Source organism: Leptonychotes weddellii, chromosome 1 (assembly GCF_054177405.1).
Source record: "Leptonychotes weddellii isolate Sample4059 chromosome 1, ASM5417740v2, whole genome shotgun sequence".
In the NCBI taxonomy this organism is placed as follows: domain Eukaryota; kingdom Metazoa; phylum Chordata; class Mammalia; order Carnivora; family Phocidae; genus Leptonychotes; species Leptonychotes weddellii.
The window spans coordinates 155876604-155898356 of NC_138369.1; the positions used below are offsets into that span (position 1 = coordinate 155876604).

The following is a 21753-nucleotide window of genomic DNA, read 5'->3' on the forward strand; positions in this document are numbered from 1 at the left end:
CAAAATACCATCCACTTTTTTCAAAGAAATGGAACAAATCATCCTAAAATTTGTATGGAACCAGAAAAGACCGCGAATAGCAGAGGAATGTTGAAAAAGAAAAGCAAAGCTGGTGGCATCACAATTCGGGACTTCAAGCTCTATTACAAAGCTGTAATCATCAGACAGTATGGTATTCACCATAGCTATGGTGAGTGCTGTGAACTGTGTAAGACAGTTGAATCACAGACCTGTACCTCTGAAACAAATAATACATTATATGTTAAAAAAAAAAAAAAGAAGATAGTAGGAAGGGAAAAATGAAGGGGGGGAAATCGGAGGGGGAGATAACCATGAGAGACTGTGGACTCTGTGAAACAAACTGAGGGTTCTGGAGGGTAGGGGGTGGGGGAATGGGTTAGCCTGGTGATGGATATTAAAGAGGGCACATACTGAATGGAGCACTGGGTGTTATACACAAACAATGAATCATGGAATACTACATCAAAAACTAATGACGTAATGTATGGTGATTAACATGACATAATAAAATTAAAAAAAAATAACAACAACAACAAAAAGACAGTATGGTACTGGCACAAAAACAGACACATAGATCAATGGAACAGAATCAAGAGCCCAGAAATGGACCCTCAACTATGATCAACTAATCTTTGACAAAGCAGGAAAGAATGTCCAATGGAAAAAAGACAGTCTCTTCAACAAATGGTGTTGGGAAAATTGGACAGCCACATGCAGAAGAATGAAACTGGACCAGTTCCTTACACCACACACAAAAATAGACTCAAAATGGTTGAAAGACCTAAATGTGAGAAATCTCAGTGTTCTTAAGAAATTTACACTGAAGTAGCTAGCAACAAAGGGGGCATATCATGTGCAATTTACTTTCAAGAGGTTCAGAAATAAATAATATCTATATACAGAAGGAGAAGGGGGAGAGAATGATAAAGCAATTGGGGTGAAATGTTAACTTCCAAAGCATCTGGGCGAAGGTATGAGCACAAAAGGTGTACTACAATACTATTTTGTAACATGGTAGTATTTTCACGTATGTGAACAAATCACATCTTACGATAGAAATTGTACACCTACATGCAGAACTCTAATAGGGTAAATTGAAAGAGGAAGGTAAGTTCTATTCACTCTATGTAAGAATCGGGGTCAGGATAATGTTCATAGAGAAAAAATAAGTTTAAATGGAACTAGAGAAAAATATTTAAAATGTGCATGCCTGGAGCAAAAAAGTAAAACAAGATTGGGGAGATGTTGAAAAAGGAAATACTAGAGCAATACTAGGACCCAGAGAATGGAGGGACATATCTTTCAACTAACATAAATTGAGATAAATAGGATGGCATTTACCTAAGTGTCAAACTAAGGTTAGTTAGTCCAATAATTCTAGGACTGATGGTACTTCAGTGCCAACAATCTGGCAACCAGGAATCCAAGTAGAAAAAGGTTGAAATCCCAAAAAATTATTTATGTGGGGTTGGGTTTATGGCTCTAAAGTTTTAAAAATGCCACATTAGACTTGAAAATAATAATTACAGATAATGTTAATAATTGTATAAATCCAACGATGTTATTTATTTCATTCTTTAATTACAATTAAGTCATTCAAATGCTAAGAATTTTATTTATTGACTTTATTCCCTGATCTTTTCAATAATACTTCCTAAAACACAAATTGAATGAAGTTATTCTTCCACTCAAAGTGTTTATCTCTATCCAACATCCCATTATGTAACATTCAGGTTGCTTGGTCTTCCTTGACTATCCAACCTGATTTCTTTTTACCCCTTAAACAAGATCAATTTCCTCCTTTCAGCCTAGCCTTCAGGAAACACAACTCCAACACCATGATATGATATACATACTTCTTTTTCTTTATATCTATCTGATTTATTTCTATTTTTCAAAGTACATTTAACTCTTCTTCAAAGGTTTCCCTAAAATTTTTAACTAATTTAATTACATAGTGTCATATGTAAATTTTTTTGTTTCATATATATTGTTTTCTTTAAGATTTTATTGATTTATTTCAGAGAGAGAAAGCGCAAGCAAGCACAGGCATGAGCGGGGGCCGGGGCGGGGGGGGCGTCCCAAAGGGGCAGAGGGAGAAGCAGGCTTCCAGCTGAGCAGGGAGACAGATGTGGGTCTCAATTCCAGGACCCTGGGATCATGACCTGAGCTGAAGGAAGACGCTTAACAGACTGAGCCACCCAGGCGCCCCGACATATATATTGTTTTTAATTCATACTTAGATTGCAAATTCCTGCATGGCTCGGGCACGTATGGCATGCAGGTAAAAGAGGCATTCAAATATATTTGTTGACCTCTTAACACTTTTTATCCATATCTCAGTGGAAAGAAGTTGCTAAGCTGTAAAATATTTTTATTTAAATGAATACATATTAGTTCCTACTTTTTTATCTTGGGATCTCAACATAATTAAAAGAGGACTATTACAATTCATCCCAACATTTATTTATAAATGCTATAACCAGGAATTTTAGAAATTGACAGTAAGTATCGCTAAAAAGTAGAAGGATCCAAAACAATTGAAAGGAAAAATCAGTAGTATGTGACAACTTCTTAAATGTAGATGAAACAAAGATGCTTCTAAGTGTTAGATTGGAATCTGGTGAACTGGGGAAATGATGGTTATCTTGGCAGAGAGGAAAGAAATAAGGAAAGAAAGTTGTTTGAGGGAGAATATATTTAATTTTGAATGATGCAAATTTCCACTCAATATTCATTCATTCAGTAAACATTCGAGTGATTACAAGGTGCTGAAAGGCATTGTTCTAAGTCTGAGAAATACAAATGTGAACATCAGAGAAGGTCCACAGCCCCATGACATTTATATTCTTCCTAACAATTTAACATAAAGATACAAATAAGAAATTATTACTGGTTTCTAGGAGGGCACTTGCTGTCGCGTGAAGGCAGAAATCAAACCTTAGTATGAATGAGAGAACAAAAGAAGTAAGGATTACTCTACAAAAAAAAAAAAAATCTCAGACTGAAAATTCGGAGAAAAATAGGATGGAATCTTGAAGATTCACACACCTATGTGCATGTTGTTATTGTTGCTTCTGTTATTTCATTCTTTCTAACTTCCTCTAAGATGAAGGAAAACCTACACAATTGCACAAAAGGCAAAGAAAAAGAGCCAGGAGAGTGCATGCTGAAGATGCTAAAAGGGAAGGAGATTTGCTGGAGAGCACATTCTATAAAGACTCTGAATCAGTGAGAGTTAGTAGGTACAAAGGGAGGAAATTAGACTCAAAGGAGTTGGGTGTGGGGGGGAGAGTAGCATTTTCTTTTTCTTCTTAACCTTTATGGTCTTGATAAGTGAGGACAGTGTAAGAGGAAAAACACACTCTGCTGTGACTCCTCTAATCTCAACACTCAACTCACAAAACACTTCCCTTCTGGTTACCCAGTGTGTGAGGACTTCCCCACGCCAAGCAATTCTGACCCATGAGCTGGGTATCTTACAACTGACTTCAGTTCTGATATTATCTACCTGGAATTAGCATTGGACCCCACAGGTTAAGGGCTCAGTCCCCCTGCCCTCCTTTCAGCTGCTAATCTCAAGTCCTGTTTGTTATATGTGATTCTGTCTCACCAGCCATAAATCAGAGATTCCCACCACTTCCTCTTTGGGTCCAATTAATTTGCTACAGTAGCTCCAGAATGCAGGGAACATTTTTCTTACTAGATTACCAGCTTCTTATAAAAGAATACAACTCAGGAACAGTGAGATGGGTGAGATGTGTAGGGCAAGTATAGCAGAAGAGGCATAGAGCTTACACCCTCTCTCCAGGCATGTCACCTACCAGCACCTGAATGTCTTCACCAACCCAGAAGCTTTCTGAATCCCATCTTTTGGGCTTTTAAGGAGGCCTCATTATGTAGGCAAGATTGATTACATCATTGGCCCCTGGTGATTGAACTCTATCTCCAGCCCCTCTCCCTACTCCTGGAGTTGTGGGTGGGAAATAGGGGACCTGAAAGTTTCAACCTTCTAATCACAGGCTTTGGTTCCCCTGGGAATCCAGACCCCATCCTTAGGGGTTTTCCAAAAGCCAATTCATTAACCTAAATGCAGGCCTGGATGAAGGGGTTATTATGAATAACAAAATACACCTTTACTACTCTTATCACTTAGGAAATTCCAGGCGTTGTGGGAGCACTGTGCCCTGAACTGGGACCAAAACCAAATGTATTTTTTCTTATTATAAATCACAATATCACAGAGGTAAAATCATCTGTGGAGAATGAGGGCATGAAGGATGAGATTAGGTTTGCTGAAGAGTAGAGATGATAAGGAAGATCTAGTGCAGAATGCCCCTAAGAAGCCCTTTGACAGATGACTGAGAAGCAAGGACCAAGTTTACTAGGGATGGCATAAGTTAGAGTAAATATTCCAGCAAGGCCCCTGTCTCCAAGGCTAAGCATTTATTTTGGTAGCCACATGACATTAATCACAGGATGACAGAAAGACTATGAGGATAGAAGTTGGAAATGGAATTGGAGTTGGGAGACATAAGCAAAAGTTTGATCTCTTGATGAAATTTTGGAAAAGCCTCTGGGATCTCACTTTCTCCAGCTGTAAAATGGAAGTGGGGTGAACCTCAAGATGGAAAGCCTCTAAAGTATCTATCAGTGCTCCCTATTTTAGTCTGAGATCATTACATGTTGTAGAAAAGTGAAGAAGTGGGCAGATGCTGATGGAGGTTGAGAATATACTGAGACAGATATTCCACTAGTGGAATAATTACTTCCAGAACTAAAAAGTAAATACACTTGTTCAGGGAAGAAAACAAGAAGTCACAATTTACACCAAGTTATAACTTTACAGATTTTTGTTTTGCAATCTGCAATTCTTTCTGAACATGTTTGACTGATAAATTCACAGATAGATACAATCTTTATGTAGAGACCACACTTTTGATCTCACTGGCATACTTTGTGAAAATATTGAACAAACATCCGAATTTACAACATAATCCTCTACAATTTAGAAGATGCCTTATCACATGGTCATCGCACGGCTTTCACAATGTAATCAAGAGAAAAATCAACAAACTCAATCTCACAAACTAAATTAAATGGGACATTCATGTTTCCCCTTTATATCCTTGTCAAAGATAGAGAGACTAGGAGGAATTTAAAAACCATGGATCCTATCCACCATGGCCATATCTTTCTAGTGGTAGGGAGCTCATTTTTCAGGGTTACTAGTCCATTAACCTTCACAAGAACAAAAATAAAGCAAAACAAAGAAATACTCCCTGGAGAAATGGCATTGCTCCTAATCTTGCTTATATATCTCACTGTGGGGATTTGAAGATGGAACAAATACCTCTACCACCCCAGGCACACAAAATGATACAGGCACCCTGAAATAAATATATAAAATGCCTAGTGGTGCACAGTGTAGACAAATTAATTTAAAAAAATGATAGTGGGGTTAGAGAGAATAACTGATATCATCCCTGGTGAATCTGTCTTACCCTGTGATTTGTAACTTGCAGGGCCAAAGCATCAACCCCATTTATTTTTTAATGTCTTGGCCTGCTCTTGGTTGCCCTTACCTAGATTCATTCACTGTATATATCTGGAACTATTAGTTTCCTGATAAATGCATTGTCAGAAAGTCAGAGGCCAATGATAAGATAGGAAATAAGGAGCTCTTGCTTGTTTTTATACGTTTCTGTTTGACTTAGGAGATAATTATAACACAGATTGATGCTCCTATTTTAAACAAGGTAGTAAATCAGCATGAAATATAGGATTTGGGAAAGCCATTTGCCACATAATTATAATTTCTTAAAATCCCTGTGTTCACTGAATATGAGAAGCTGTAATCATGCAATATATAGCAACAGCATTACTCATCTTTTTCTCTCATGGAAGATAGTTAAGTAAACCTAAGTTACAAATTTTTAAGTACTATTAGTTACAAAGTTTAAATACCATTAACTGAAGCAAAGCAAAAACATAAGTTGTTTGGTCTGGGATCTACTGCCAGTGGGGAAAAATACAGATTCAGTAAGCAAGATTAAAATAATGACTCAGGACTCTTCATTTAAAAGTCATGTCTTTTCCACAAATAAAGTTTATTTATCACCATAAGAGAAGGTAAAAGTGTAAGAGTTCCATCAGTATAGAAGACCAGAAGCAAAGTAGGAACAAAAGAAGGATGTGGAATCAGAAAGGGAGACATCTGCACATGGACTCTGCCAGGGGTGATATTCAAAATACCTATCAATGACATAGCAGAGACAAGGACCCCTCAAGAAGGAGGAGTTCCAGTGCAGGGCTGTGAAGAACACCCCTTATGCCAGTTTTTCTCCTTTGGTTGTCAAATTATGGGAGAAGACAACTAGAGGTGAGACACTGGGCTTAGCAGGCTATACTCAGGATACCTGAGAAGTGAACCAATACAGAGGTATTTGTGTAACTCACCTGCAGGAGTAGTAAGAACTACTTGGAGCTAGTATAGAAGTAGTACAAAATTTTAACAGCCAGCAGAGTCATACTGATGCCTATTTACTGAATATTAGCCATGGGTGAAATATCTTTAACTGTGCAACTTTGGTGGTTTAACTAATCTTCCTGAGCCAGCCAAGTGAAACAAAAGTGGTGTATTTTAGCTAGTTTTTTGGCTGATGCTCTAAAACCTTTCCCAGCCAAAGAGAGAATTTATTGGGCTCTCTTTTCCTTCCGTTATGCCATCCAGTATACCTTCTGTCATCCTCAGAGCAAAGGGCGAGTCCTACGAGACAGCAGAGGGACTTCCAAATTTAAGCCACATGCAGGTAAGAGGCAAAGTTGACTCTCCATCTTGAGTTCCCGCTCCGGGGTGAGCCCACCTGGGAGCAGACACTAGAACCTGTACTTCTAGTTGAAACATTCTCGGGGCACATTCCATCTCTTCCTTTTCTCCCCTTTATGGCTCCATTATTTATTTATGTATAAATGATGCAATGATATTTCTGTCTTGAGCTGCTTGGAATGCAGTATCCCAAATCATGGTATCTCAGAGCAACAATTATATACGATGAATATCAGCTTAACTTTGCACAGGCTTTGTTGACTACAAAAGAAAACTGTTTATTTCTCATGCATCACAGTTATCAATAATGGAAACACTGTGATTGCCTTATCTCAAAGGGGTATCACTGGTGTGTCACAGGGGTATATTTTGTCAAGTATAACCCTTCCATATGTTTGAGAGAATCACAAATAAAATCCCATAAATAATTTTGGACTCTACTGTTTAAAAAACAAAATAAAACAAAAACACAAAAGTTATAGCCAAAAAATCGTAAGAATTATCAGAGAATGAGAAAACACAGAGAAGATTTAAGGGGTGATTGAAAGAACAAAATTTACTAATAGTAAAGAGAACAGAAATGTGGATGTAAAGATAAAGAAAGGTGAGCAGTTTGCTTTTCGTTTAATTTTTCCATTCCATGTTAAAGGGCCTTGGCTTACTACCTGCAAATGTAGTATTTTGTTTCAATTGGAAAAAGATTCTCAGTGGAAAAATATAAAAGTAATTTATATTTGTAAAATTTTTAGATCAGTCATTTCAACTGTTCTCCACCAAGACCTCTTTTCATTATACTACTCCACAAGTTCCATATTTTGAATTTTTAAGTACAAATTACATCTATCAAATAAAATGGATTTATTTTCTTATTTTTAATTAATCTCAGCGAATAATACTCAGAGCTGTTGAGGAACATAAAATAACTGAATGATGATATCAAAAATATGATATAATTATAACTAAGGTAAAGATATTTCTAGTTTTAAGTATCCTGAATAACCTTTTGCAAGCTAAGTTTCAATGCCTGTTAAGTTCTTTGAAATATCAGAATGTGTCAAGGAGCCCCACGAGTACCATTTCCGGTGTCATAATTATTTAAAGATTCCAAATTGAAAAGCAATGAATTAAACTAGCTTAAAATTATCTAATAAATAATACTTATCCCAACTTGAAGAATTAAACTGAGTTATTCAATGTAGCATAACTGTCTAAATGTGACAGAAAAGAAAATTCTGGGGCTCTTTTTTTTTTTTATTTAAGATTTTATTTTTTTATTTTGACAGAGAGACAGCGAGAGAGGGAACACAAGCAGGGGAAGTGGGAGAGGGAGAAGCAGGCTTCCCACGGAGCAGAGAGCCTGATGTGGGGCTCGATCCCAGGACCCTGGGACCATGACCTGAGCCGAAGGCAGACGCTTAACAACTGAGCCACCTAGGCGCTCCTCTGGGGCTCTTTCTAAAAAAATTTTTCCCCACTCTTTTTTCCACTCTCTCTCTGTCAAAACCATTACTTGGCTCTGAGACGGCAGGAGTAGGAAGCGTCCAACATGTACTCACCAGCCTGGTTGGTTGTGATGCTGACTGCAGCGACCTGTCTTGGTGGCGAGCTCAGCTCTGACACCCCGTTAATGGCATCAATCTCAAAGGTGTAGTTAGTATGTGCCAGGAGGTCTGTCACTGTCACTGTGGTGTTGAGGAGTCCAAACTGTCGAGGGAGGAAGCGGACATTTGGGCTGCATGGCTCACACTGTTTTATATTCCACCCACATTTTTTACATATGATGTTGAAGGTAACATCTTTCCGGCCTCCTGTGTCCAGGGGCCAACTCCAGTCCAGGATGACCGAGGTCTCGTTTATATTAGAGATAACATTTCTTGGTGCAGATGGAGGTCCTGCAAAGTAGTTCAACAAAGATTAATGAGCCTCACTTCTGTGTTCTACTACAAGGGAAATAGATAATTTACAATGGAACTGAAAGAGGTAAATAACCATCTTGTCTCTATTATATACTTTTAATTCATCCTTAGAGGATCCCTGAGATTATAGACACATGGATTCAAGAGCACTCCTCCCTAAGCCATGAACGGGGGAGTTTTGACTCAAGGTTGAAGATACATTCACATAGTCCAACAAGGGAATTTACTACTAAATTCAATACCCTTGTGAAGAGTTATGAAAACTTTACCATTAGTTTTATAAATCTTAGTCCTTTTTCCCTATGACCTATGACCAACACATAACAAGAGGGAATAGAAATGTAAAAATGCAAATCCCATGACTATAACCTCCCTGATTCTGTCAAATGTAATACAAGATCTAAACCAAGATAAAGAAAATTTTCCTTCTTCCTGGGGGTCCTGTTGCAGGAAGTGCTTTAAAAACTAATTCATTTTGCGTGATAAATGTTGCATTTGTGGTGAGCCAAGCATGGAGAGTGAAGCAGAGAAAACTTCCAATTTGCACATGGATAACAGAAGGAAATGGGCCAAATGCTTAAAAAAAAAAAAAAGAATAAAGAAGCACAATAACAAGAAGAAAAAACAAAATAAAACAAACATGGAGGCATGGGTTGCAGCAAAACTACTCACGGGTACAAGCCATGGATGGAGGGTCTTTGTCTGCTCGGAAGTAATTATTCTCACACCTGCAGTTCACTGAACCATCTTCGTGAGTAGAACTGTGGGGTGGGCACTTGGCACATTTCATATTACCATCCGAAGCCTTGTAGAAACCTGGTCGGCAAGCTACAAATAAAACAGCTCTTTTAAAATTCTGGATAATTTTGAAAATGTATTTTTGAAAATACGTAAAACAGATTTCAGAATGTTAGGGTATGCATTCATTATGAATAAAAATCCATTTTTTTCCTTCCCAGAACTTACAGAAGCAAATAATGTGGCCCAGTGTAGTTTCTCCACATATACATTTGAATTTGCACCAAATGTTAAGGGGAAAAAACCCCCGAAGATTTAGATTATTTTGGCACCAGAGTGTGATGAAATTTCCAGCTCATGTTTTCACAGCTTAACTTGGCATTGAACTATTTGTGGAGAAAATACAGCAAAGCCATGTCATCATGTAGCCATTCCCTTTTAAAACATGATGCAATGTGTACAGTCTCTGCACTACAGTTACTGCATTACCTACTCGCTCGGCTTTTATTGGTTTCTGTGTGTACAACTCCATCTCCACAAAGTGTAAGCAACTGAAGGAAGAAATCGTGGCTTCGTTATTTTAAGATTCTTGATGCATGGTTCCCAGGAACTATGTTTTTTTTTTGTTTTTTTTTCTGCCTTGACAGTGTTGTTCCTTAACTTCTACAGCAATGGCTTAAACTGAAGATTTTAATGTATTTTCTTGTCTGTATCTCAAAAACATAGTGAGGTATAATTTCTATTTAAACTGATCTACTTGTGAATTGTTACTAGATTAAAGCTTTTTTTTTTTAAAGATTTGTTTATCTTAGGGGCACCTGGGTGGCTCAGTTGGTTAAGCGTCTGACTTTGGTTCAGGTTGTGATCCTGGGGTCCTGGAATAGAGCTAGGAAGGGCTCCCTGATCAGTGGGGAGTCCGCTTTTCCCTCTGCCCCTCCCCCTTTGCCCCTTCTCCTACTCAAGTTCTCTCTCTCTTTATCAAATACATAAAATCTTAAAAAATGATTTATTTATTTTAGAGAGAGACACCAAGATCATGACCTGAGCTGAAATCGTGTCGGCCACTTAACCGGACTGAGCCACCCAGGTGTGCCTAGGTTAAAGCTTTTTAAGTAAGTGTGTCATCTTCTTTTTTTCTGGACAGCTCTGAATGACATTTCTTTTTTTTTTTTTAAAGATTTTATTTATTTATTTGAGAGAGAGATTGAGAGAGAGAGCATGAGAGGGAGGAGGGTTAGAGGGAGAAGCAGACTCCCCGCCGAGCAGGGAGCCCGATGCGGGACTCGATCCAGGGACTCCAGGATCATGACCTGAGCCGAAGGCAGTCGCTTAACCAACTGAGCCACCCAGGCGCCCCTGAATGACATTTCTTTAAGCCCAATGAACTGGTTATGAAATATTGATTTCAGCTGCCCAGTTAGCAGTCTTTATGTATTTATTACTTTTATAGAAATATGCCTCTACTGTATTATTTTTGTTTAATCTGATGTAAAATTCAAAATGCTGTAATGGTTCATGTGATTCAATACCAGAATTACACTGGGAACTGAAATCACAGTGAAAATCCTGCCAAGAAGTCTCTTGACATTGTTTTGAGGATTCAATTCAGGGTCCAAATTTTTTAAGTTTCTTCCAGATTACCTTTGGAAGTCAATGATTTCTTAAATCTACACTGAGATTTGATGGCTTAAAGCACTTACATATAGAATATACCCTATAGATTATGTTTATCACTGAATCCCAGAATTTTCCCTATATCAACTTCATATTGTGAATAACAGGTTATTTACACGCAAGTAAAGCCTCTGTGGACAAATCTTAACTTTTATAATCATTATAATGCATCTTGAAAGTTAACATATTATATCCATAACAGCAGGTCTTCCTACTGAATGTTTCTTGAGAAATACACTGCCAAGGGAAATCTACTGTAAAGACCCACGATTACAATAACTCAAGTAACTAAAGATAATAGCAATCGTTAAGCTAGTCTTGCTGTTTTCTAGTTTCTATGAAGAATGGCTGCACTAGGATTACCTAAATCGAACAAGTTTTGGTGTCACATTGAGAGCCACTCAGATTGCCTTAACCAAACATGGATTAGGATTATAAACTTTTGAACATTGTTCTTGAGCACTGGTTAGAAACTACCACTCATATTTCATGTCATACTGCCTCAGGGGGAAATGATATAAAGTATAAACAAACTATGCATTTAACTTCTGGTTTCAATTTAGCTCATCGAACGCCTTTAAATTTGCAAGAGGGCAATGCCGAGTCTTTAAAAGATTGAGTTGCAGTGTTTCAGTGTACTTTGTTTTTTTGGTTGCTTTTAAGTTTATCTGTATGTTTTTATTTGAGGTTTTTATGGCTTTTACAACATTTAGCATAAAGGTATTCACTAAAACAATCACTTTTTGTTAATATTATAAATGGTTATACTATGGGATATTTAAGGAAAAGACAAGACAGTCATATAATCACTTCTTAACTACAGCACAGGACTTCTAATAATAACTTGAAAGTAGCTAGAGTTACTAAACCTTGAAGTTAAGAATGTGACTCAAACTAGTAACTTGACTTTCTCTAAATATGATTCAATAACCTTAGATATAGTAATAGTAAAAGATAGGTAGACATATACCCATTCAGTTTAATAAATCCTTGGCAATCATTTATTTACTCTTGTTCAGGCTTTCTGTTAGCCTTGAAGATACAAATGTCCCTAATTCTGTCCATCTTAAAAGGACCCTTGCGATCGAAAGCGGGCAACAGATATTTAACACAGGCCACAAGGACCAAGCATTCCGTTCTGACTGAGCAGTTGGAAGGAACTATGCAGAAAGAATCTCATTTGAGAAAGATCAGAGAATATAGGGAAAACTGGCCTGTAAGTAACATAGTTAAATACATAAATACCAACAGGGAAAGACAAACTATTAAGTAGAGGAACATCATGAGTACTGTTGGTTGCATACTAAACACCTAACTAAACTTGCTTTCTCCTTGTTGATAGAATTTTGATTTTCTTCAGAATCTCAGTCTGCCGAGTACTCCTTTACACAGACATGATTGCAAATAGTTATGGATGGCCAAAGTGATGGCCAAAAATGGGCAAAAAGATACAAACAGAAATCTGATGAAAGTCTTTGAAATACTTTTTTTTCCCCTAAGAAGATGGTCCAAATGTAAGGAAATCCACTCTACCTACATTATTCCAGCATTGATTCTCCGCATAATGGTTTACATGTGACAATAAGTTAAAGGCCACGAAAATGAGATGTGTAACCTGCACTTGCTGATTTAGCTAGCACCTCTCTCAAGATTTCTTATAATGTCAGAAAAATAACACCCTATTTGTTTAAGTCACCATGGGCAAGTTTCTCATCCCTACAAAGGAAAGTATTTCTAAAGGATGGGAGACAAGCAGAGAATGCAGTTGAGAGATACTAAATAGAGGCTAATGGAGCCAAAAAGATCCTAATAAATCACATTGGCCAGTCTGTGTATTGTACGTCTGAGGACCCAGAGCTCTGGGACTTCAGGTGACACACAGCTAGAACAGCCCCTACTCTGCATCTTCTGGCACCTGGTAGCAAGCTGATGGGCTCTACTTCTCCAGTTTGTTGATATTCAGCAAATTACAACTATATACAGAGTCCAGTAATAGATTCGATAACAATACCCTAAATTTTGTGGACATCTTTACTCTTTCTGAAAAACTTTCATAGGTACCATCTAAATTGAATCTCACAGCAATTGTATTGAAATCATTGGGATAGATATTAATCTACTCATTTTATAGAATGGACAACTGAAGCACAAACAGAAAAAGTATCATGCCCCAAGATAACAAAGAATTCAATGGTATAATCCAAAAAAGAGATTTTTCTGCTGTTAATTTTATATAAATCACCTACTAAAAGCAAATTATTCTCTAGAACCATGAATTATTTTCCTACTAATTATTTTTTTTTTAAAGATTTTACTTATTTATTTGAGAGAGAGAGAGAGAGCACGAGAGGGGGGAGCAGGAGAGGGAGAAGCAGACTCTCCGCTGAGCAGGGAGCCCGATGTGGGACTCGATCCCGGGACTCCAGGATCATGACCTGAGCTGAAGGCAGTCGCCCAACCAACTGAGCCACCCAGGTGCCCCCTACTAATTCTAAGCTGTTGTTATGACATTGAAGAATAGTCATTCAAAACTTACTTAATTAAACAAATGCAAATCTTTCATCATTTACTCCTAGTAAGAAACTATTTCACAAAGGGTAATGTTTTCTTGCCATTCTCTAGGATTTTCTATCTATTTGATGTCTAATATTGTTATGGGAGATGGGCAGAACTGTCAAATTCAGGAATAGCACAACTCATGATATGTGGGAGTCATGCAAGTAAATTTTTCCTTTCTTGCTACAAGCAGGATCTTTAAATCTTCTACCAAAATTGTCCAACAAATTTGAGAATATGACTAAATAACTTATATTCAGTAATAAAATTATACTGGTAGGAAACACTCTCTTTAAATGCATAAGGAGAAATTCTTTATATAGCATACTTACTTTTGGAATTTTTCCATCAATAAATAATCTCTCTTATCTCTCCCTTGCAGTCAATCATTTTGTGCTTAAATACCTATCTATTTATATCTTCTTCATCTTTCAAAAAAATCCTCCTGGAAGAATTTGAAACTTTACCTCTAAGGGGCATAAATACCTGTGTTTTAGTATCTTGCTTATAGTAAGAAAAGCAATGATTGTAATTTGAAAGCAAAACTAGTGATAAAACAATCAGCATATTTCTGTCATCCAAGTATTATTTCAGAGACTGAGAAGGTTTAGTATAAAAAACATCAGGGAAAGAAGTAGAGAGTAATGTTTTCTTTCCTTTCATTACTCACGGGAAATCTTAGTCAACTTACTACAGAATATCAAGGAAAAAAGAATAGACAAAATGGATACTAATTCAGATTTATCCAGTTTTAAGTTTTAAAATTAAAAAAAAAAATCTGCTAAATAGTTAAGGCCTTCCCTTGTCCAGGAGAGCTACTAAAGCAATATTCAACTAAGGTGGATACACACATATTCAAAACCTCTGCCAAAATGACAGAATTCTGATTTACAGATTTCTTCAGGTAACCTAGTATATGCGTTCTTCTCAAACACTGGTTAGATTATTCACAGATTTCAATCCCAGGGTAGTAAAACCAAAGAGTAGCTAAACAGTTTCATAATCATTTGAGTGGAGGCAAATTACCACCCTAGTTTTTGTGGTCCCAGAAATGTTTTATTCTTCTGCTTTAATGAAGATTTTTGAAACAGTTAAGTTTGGCAGGAGTTCTCATCCTTGATTTTGTGTTGATAAATCTAAGTAAGGTGAGCCATGAGTCTAAATTAATAACCATTCCTCAAACCCTACTGGATATCAGCACGGATTTACTAAGTAATGAGACTTGTTCAGACAAGGTTTGGATTTTGTTTATTCATTTTCCTCAGACAAATATGTATTAATCTCCAAAATGACCTAGACGCTATCATGTCCAGTCTTACAGCGATAAAAGCTGCAATCCTAGCTTTAAAAAGATCAAATCCATATGGCATGGTTATTTTAGAAATGGATCTCCTCACTTGAAAATGTGAGTGCCAAGATAATTTTCAATATGACATTTTATTGTTATTTTCACCAAGAAATTCTTTCATTTCTCTGCTTTTTATCCCAAGACTTCAAGTTGTTTTCAGCATCTTATAGGAAGAGCACTGTACTAGGAAGGAGAAAATGCAGGTTAGGATCTAGTCTCTTCTGCTAAATAGGTATTATCTCAAAGTCATGGACCAAGAGTATTCCAATTTTAATGTGGTCGTTGAGATAGTGACTTCCTCTTCTATAAATAAGTCTCAAGTTCCATTTGTAGTAATTACCATGTGTTCCCAGGTTAGACCCTGAGCAATATAGAGACAGGAGTTACTTCCTATTCATTTTGTATGCTGAGTGTCTAGCACACTGTCCAGAACCTAGCAGTTGAGATGCATTTTTGAAGTGAATGAGTACCTTGAACCCAATTTTAGTCCCTACATTTCTATTTTTTCATTTGTCAAGTGATGGGCATTGACTAACTTATCTCTAAAAACTCTTCAGGTTGACACTTTAAAAGGTTAATATTTGGTTTATCAAGACTTGTAGAATTCCTAGAACTTTCTAAGTAGCAAAAAAAGTAGATCGAAGTATCTTCACTTTCCTTACTACTTTAAGGATTAAAATTCTCCACTAAAATTATTAAATCACCATAGGGCAACAAGACAAAGAAAGGAGGTTCTCTTCTGACTTAAAAGAAATATTCTTGAAAAAGAAATAACAGATTTTTACTCTTTTCAGTGTTTTTCTGTATCAGAGTGGTATGTATTCAAAGGGCATGTTGATTTCATGATTGAATGTGAAAAATAAATTGCCCACCAAAAAAAAATTCCCTCTTTCATAGTTTCATCTTAACCAATAGCACAATAAAACCATATTTGATTTTATGTACATTTCAGATAAAGTAGGATGTTTGAAATTTTGAGAATCTTATGGGAATGAATAAAAATAAAAATATTGATATTAATTCTCTTTAATTTTGTAAAATGTAAGATGATTTTTTTCTTTTTTTAATGACAAGGGAAATGAGCACAAGATTGAAAATAAAATTTAGTCTGCCATGAGATTTTGTCTTTTCCTTGTTAATCTAGATTTTCATTCCTCTATTCTAAGTGCCGAGTTAGTGAGAGTATGTTTGCTCACTTACTGAGCAAACCCCAAAACTTATTGAAGAACCCCAAGATAGGCCACAGCGGAACAAAAATGATAAAGCCCTTGCCAACTCTTAATTTGCTATTGAGAAACACTAAAAAAATGTGAATAAAATAATAGAAGGAAACCAAAATAATACCATTTTGTAGTGAATGAATTAAAAATACTTTGGGAATCTGCTAATTCCATATTTATGAAGAGGTAACAATAAAACAGGAACTAAATACTACAGGTCAATAGGTTGGTAACAAAAAAAACCTAACTATCAGCTTTGGAAAATAACAAAGAAAAAGTATGAAATAGTATTATGAGCACTGTGTATACAATGAATAATAATTATAAAAAAGCTTCAAGATAGAATCTTGGCCTTATTCCCAAAGCACATAGCATAGTTTCCTCCAAGTCATAATTGATGGGTTTGAGCTACGCTGATACAGAGAATGGGTAAAGTTACCATAGTGAAAGGAAAACAAATGTACTTAGTAAACCATGGTGGCTACTGTTGAAAGAAAGTAGACAGCCTTTCAATTGCAAAGTGAATTTTGTCTCCAGTTGACTAATGTGGTTGACTTTTAAGAGAAAACATGGTCCTAATTAAGGGTTAAAAGGCTCATTTCAATTTGAATTAACTTTAAATTAAAAAATAAAGCTGTTGGTAAATAGGTCCCTTTTAGTATTCAGACTTTAGCTCCATAGACACAGGGCTATATTATCAATTCCCAGCCATAAACACAAACTAATGACCAGAACCGGCACTGACTAAACAGATGATTTCCTGGCCTTGCAATTCCAGGCCTGACAGGGTCTATTTGCCGGTACAAGGTCAAAGCAACTGTTTATTCCCAAAATGAGCTGCACTCCACAATCTTACAGGAACTCTATTCTTTGCCATTTGAATAGAGGTACAATGCTTTGAGGCAAGGCCGAGGCATTTCAATACACTGGAAGTGGCTACGTTCAGTCATTAAACCCTGCCTGCAATGTGCAGCATTTACAAAGTGATCAAGTGTTTCCTTCTTCTGTTCCTTCCACTGTTCAATAAAAAAGGCCTAAGGCAAAATGCCACCACACCATTAAACACAACAGAATCAATCACAATCTGGTGCGGCTCAAAGATAGCTGAGTAACAAGACTTTATTGTGTTTGTTGTTGTTCCATCAGATTTAGCAAGACAGGTGCCAGTAAAGCTGAAATATGTTCAATGCACATTGGCCACAAAGAGAATATTAAAACAGGCCCCATCCTGAGGATGTTGCATTTGGCCAGCTCTTCAGTTGTCTTCCACTTCCAGGGAAGAACTGTGAATCCTAAGAGTAGTACTATTTGAGCTTTTCTGTCCTTAACTATCAATGCCCAGAGAAGGAGACCCATTAACTAAGTTTACAAAGTCACAGGAATATGTACGTAACAGACAGGCAAATACTAAGAGAGGGGGAAAGGAGAGAGAGAGGGGGGATATGAAAGAGAAAAATCATTTTTGTGGGGTTTTATTATGGTGAATGTAAAATGCATAGGACCCAAATCTATACTCAGGGCATACTGACAGACAGCCTGGGAAAGACTTCAGAATAGTGCCAGAAGTCTTCTTTAGACCAGAATAGCACTGGAATGTCTAAGAAAACTATTACTAGGAAGTGATTTTGGAGAAGGTAAATCACTCCAGGCTGCACTGGAACCGTGGCTAGAGCACGGGAAGGTCAGCAATCCAATATTTATGTTTATAAACTAATTTTAGAATAGAATTTCCATAGTAGATTTGTAATCACCCAGAGTAGGAGTTTGAGACACAAGTCATGAAAACCTTAGATGTGATCTCCAAAGGATCTATTGCATGTGAATACACAAAGGACAATTAGGTCCTGTGTATGTTTATATACACAAAGATATATTTATAATAATGACAAATTAGAAAGAACAGAATGTCTCAAATTAGAAAGGTGGTTAAATTATGCCATGTTCATACACGTTCACAAATAAATTATGTTATATTCATACATTTATCTGATGGAGTTGATGTCTTGCACAGAACGATGCATATGACATTTTATGGGAAAAAGGCAGGATACAATAAATATGTAATCCTGTTTTTATTGTTTATCTATATTTTCTTATTATGTTATCACTTATGTAAAGACAAACAAAAACTAAAGGGGTTTTAGAAGCAAAAAGACTAGCATGTACACACAAAAATATCACAACACTTCAGTCAGTGAACATTGCGTGTGTGTGTGTGTGTGTGTAATTTGAGCTTAAGGTACATGTCATGAGAGTAAGAAACTTAACTATGCATACTACATGTGTGACTTAGACTTATACACTGAAATCACTACATAGTCACAACACACACTAACACACACACATCCTCACACACACTCTTACCACGGCTTTTATTAGTTCTTGTTTCTATTATACTGCTATAGATGTTTCCTTTTTCCTCTCCTCTCTTCTTTAAAAAATGCCACATGGGGGAAAATTATCGTTGACTGCAAATGTCAACAGCTCCACTAAATGTGAATTTCACACTTTTTATCTCAAGTAACTATACCTCACTTGGGAACATTTAGACAGAAAATAGCACAATTTTTAAAATCCAGGATTTAAAGGAAAGCCTATAAAAGTTAGAAGACTCAGAGGAAACACAAAAAAAGAATTCTATGGATGCTGCAAGACACAATGCAAAAATATTTGCCACTTAGTTATACGGTTAATTATCCACTCTCCAAAAGAGAAGATCACCATCTAGAATTTGAAAAATGGTGACATCATTATATTTTATCAGAAGTCCTTTAGATTTGCTTTACTTTCTAGATAAAATTATTTTAAAACAATGTCCATTTTTATCCTGAGGAAACACCTCTGTAACTTTCAAATTTATATTTTAACACATCTTACGATCCTATCAGCTTTCCATCCCATTTTTATCTTGTGAAATTTATTAAAATGACTTGTTTGATAATATTGTGGTCAAAAGTGATGGATTTAAAAGAAACCTATAATGTGTCCTTTAAGTATTCACTTTATGATCAGAAAATATTACCAACTAGAAGTGTGTAATTTAAAAGTATCCAATATTTGCTCTGAGTACCTTCATGTCTAACATTTGTAAGATAACATAGAAAAAAATGAATTAGTGTAATTCTAGAGTCTCTTTTTTCATATATTTTTATGTTTATGGTAAATCTTTGCCCCAAGGTAAAAAGGGGATTTCTACTCAACATACTCTGAAATTTCATTCTCTAAATGGGTAAGAATGAATTTTACAAAGAAAACATAAAAAGCAAATAGAAGCCAATAAATAGATACCCATGGGATCAACAAAACCATTAGTCAAATAAGTGTTTCATAAAAATTTCAACCAATCACCTATTTTGAAACTGTTAGGGAAGACATAAATGTTCATAACTGTATAGAATAGCATGTCTATATACTTGAATTTTACATAAAATTAGCCCCATCCTATTGAAGAAAAAAATATTTTTCTTCTTGCATAAGAACATGTTTTCAAAGAAAAAAAATGTCACTATGAGGTTTCACAAATGTATGTCTATTCTAATATGTAGTTCAAAGATACAAAATATCTCTCCTTAATTAAGGTAGAAATAAACTTCTCAAAATATAGAGAAGAATCTCATGGGCAGGTAACACAGCAATAGAGCATAGTATTTCATAGTGTTATGAAAATAAAAAGGGGTGGGACACCTGGGTGGCTCAGTTGGTTAAGTGTCTGACTTGATTTTGGCTCAGGTCATGATCTCAGGGTGGTGAGAACAAGTTGGGCTCTCCACTGGGTGTGGAGCCTATGTAGGATTCTCTCTCTCTGTCTGCCCCTTCCCCTGCTCAAGGTCTCTCTCTCTCTCTCTAATAAATAAATAAATATTTAAAAAAAGAAGAAAAGTAAAAGGACCAGGTTCGAATTCCTTAAAGTGGTAAATTCTAAATATAGAGACAAATATTGTTTTTTTTCTGCATAATTAGACTTTATTATCCAGAACTTTACTTTTGACTTGGGAGATAGATGCAATGAATAAAAAGGATAAGAAGATTAAATTAAATTAAATTCATCTAAGAGGAAGAAAGAATTAAAGGGCAGAAAGAATGGAAGAAAGATGAGAAAATATGACAGAAGAAATATTAAACTGCATTGCTTATAGCTGGCAAACATATATCACTTCTCTAGTACAAGTAACTGGGACACATTAGAAGTTTGGAACATAAGGATGAGGAGCAAAAATAAGAGGATGTCTGCCATTTTTGTCCACTCTATTTGGTCATTTTACGTAATTTCAGATTTAGTCCCCTGTGCTTAGTATTGTCACCCCTGAAGGGAGGGGGTGGGGAGCCAGAGAGAGAAAGAAATGGGGAGAGGGAGGGAAGGAAGGAGAAAGAGGTGTGTGTGTGTGTGTTTCTAATTAAAACCACTGAGTAGATTTTGCAAGTATTCCTTCAAAACAGAGATCATATATTCCACCCACCCTTTGGAAGTATTATTTAGAATTTTGTTGATTGACTTTAGAAATTCATTTAGGTTAACTGTCTTCTTGTATTCTGGAAATTTAGGGGTTTAGATCCTGTACATGAGGCTAGAGAAGTGAGGGATTGGGCAGGGGGTGGGACATTAAGTCACATCTTATTCCAGCAGGCTTTGAAAACCCAGGCAGTGTTATATATAAGGGATGAATCACTAAACTCTACACCTGAAACTAATATTACACTCTATGTTACCTGATGGGAATTTAAAGAAAAATTTGGGGGAAAAAAAAAAAAAAACCAGGCCGATTGCATTACCTGTTTGCAGCACCTTCCCCAGCTCTAACTACTTGAAGAAAATAGTTCTCAACTCCTGTAATATAATAAATACCATTTACTGAAAATCTCCTCATTGTCTAGCATTGCAGTTGTACTTCACTTCTGTACTTACAATGATCATGTGAGACAGGTATTATCTACTTTTCCTGAGGAGATGATTGAGACTTAATGATATTAAGTGTATTGGCTGCTTATCCCTCTATTAAGTGTTGTAACCAGAAATGGAATCTAAGTCTGAGGATTTCCTAGACACAAATATTTATGTGCTTTGTATCCACTGCCTTCTCATTCTGTAAAATTTAAAAGTGATCACTAATGCCAGATCGGCAGTGAATCCAGCACCCTAAAATTAATGCAAAAATGTATATGGTGTGACTATAAAGATAGTAAGCAGATCTTACTGGGCACACAGAGAAATTGCTTCCTTCATTTTGTTGGAGTAACCGTGGATAGTTTTCTTCAACAATATCTCAGGTCTCCATCTAGCCAGATGAATAGCTCTGATGAAGGAAATTTCTAGTCACTAGGAAGAAGGAATGCTTCATTGCTGGCGGTCCATGAGAAAGGTATTTGTGAGCTGGATGTCTTTGCGGAGGATTGTGCCGGCTCACCAGAGAATATATTTTCTACTTTCTCTATGTCATCAGCTGCAACAAGGAA

At 36.4% G+C, this 21753-nt stretch overlaps 1 protein-coding gene across 1 annotated transcript in view; it reads right to left on the minus strand.

Moving 5' to 3' along the window:
- The window catches only part of EPHA3 (EPH receptor A3), a 339267-nt gene that overhangs the window by 113413 nt on the left and 204101 nt on the right, over positions 1-21753 (minus strand). Inside the window, exons 4-5 of the mRNA XM_081817250.1 lie at positions 9439-9594; positions 8407-8742 (exon numbers count right to left, since the gene is read on the minus strand). Of these exons, the coding sequence (XP_081673376.1) occupies positions 8407-8742; positions 9439-9594 (492 nt within the window). The remainder of the gene's footprint in view (positions 1-8406; positions 8743-9438; positions 9595-21753) is intronic.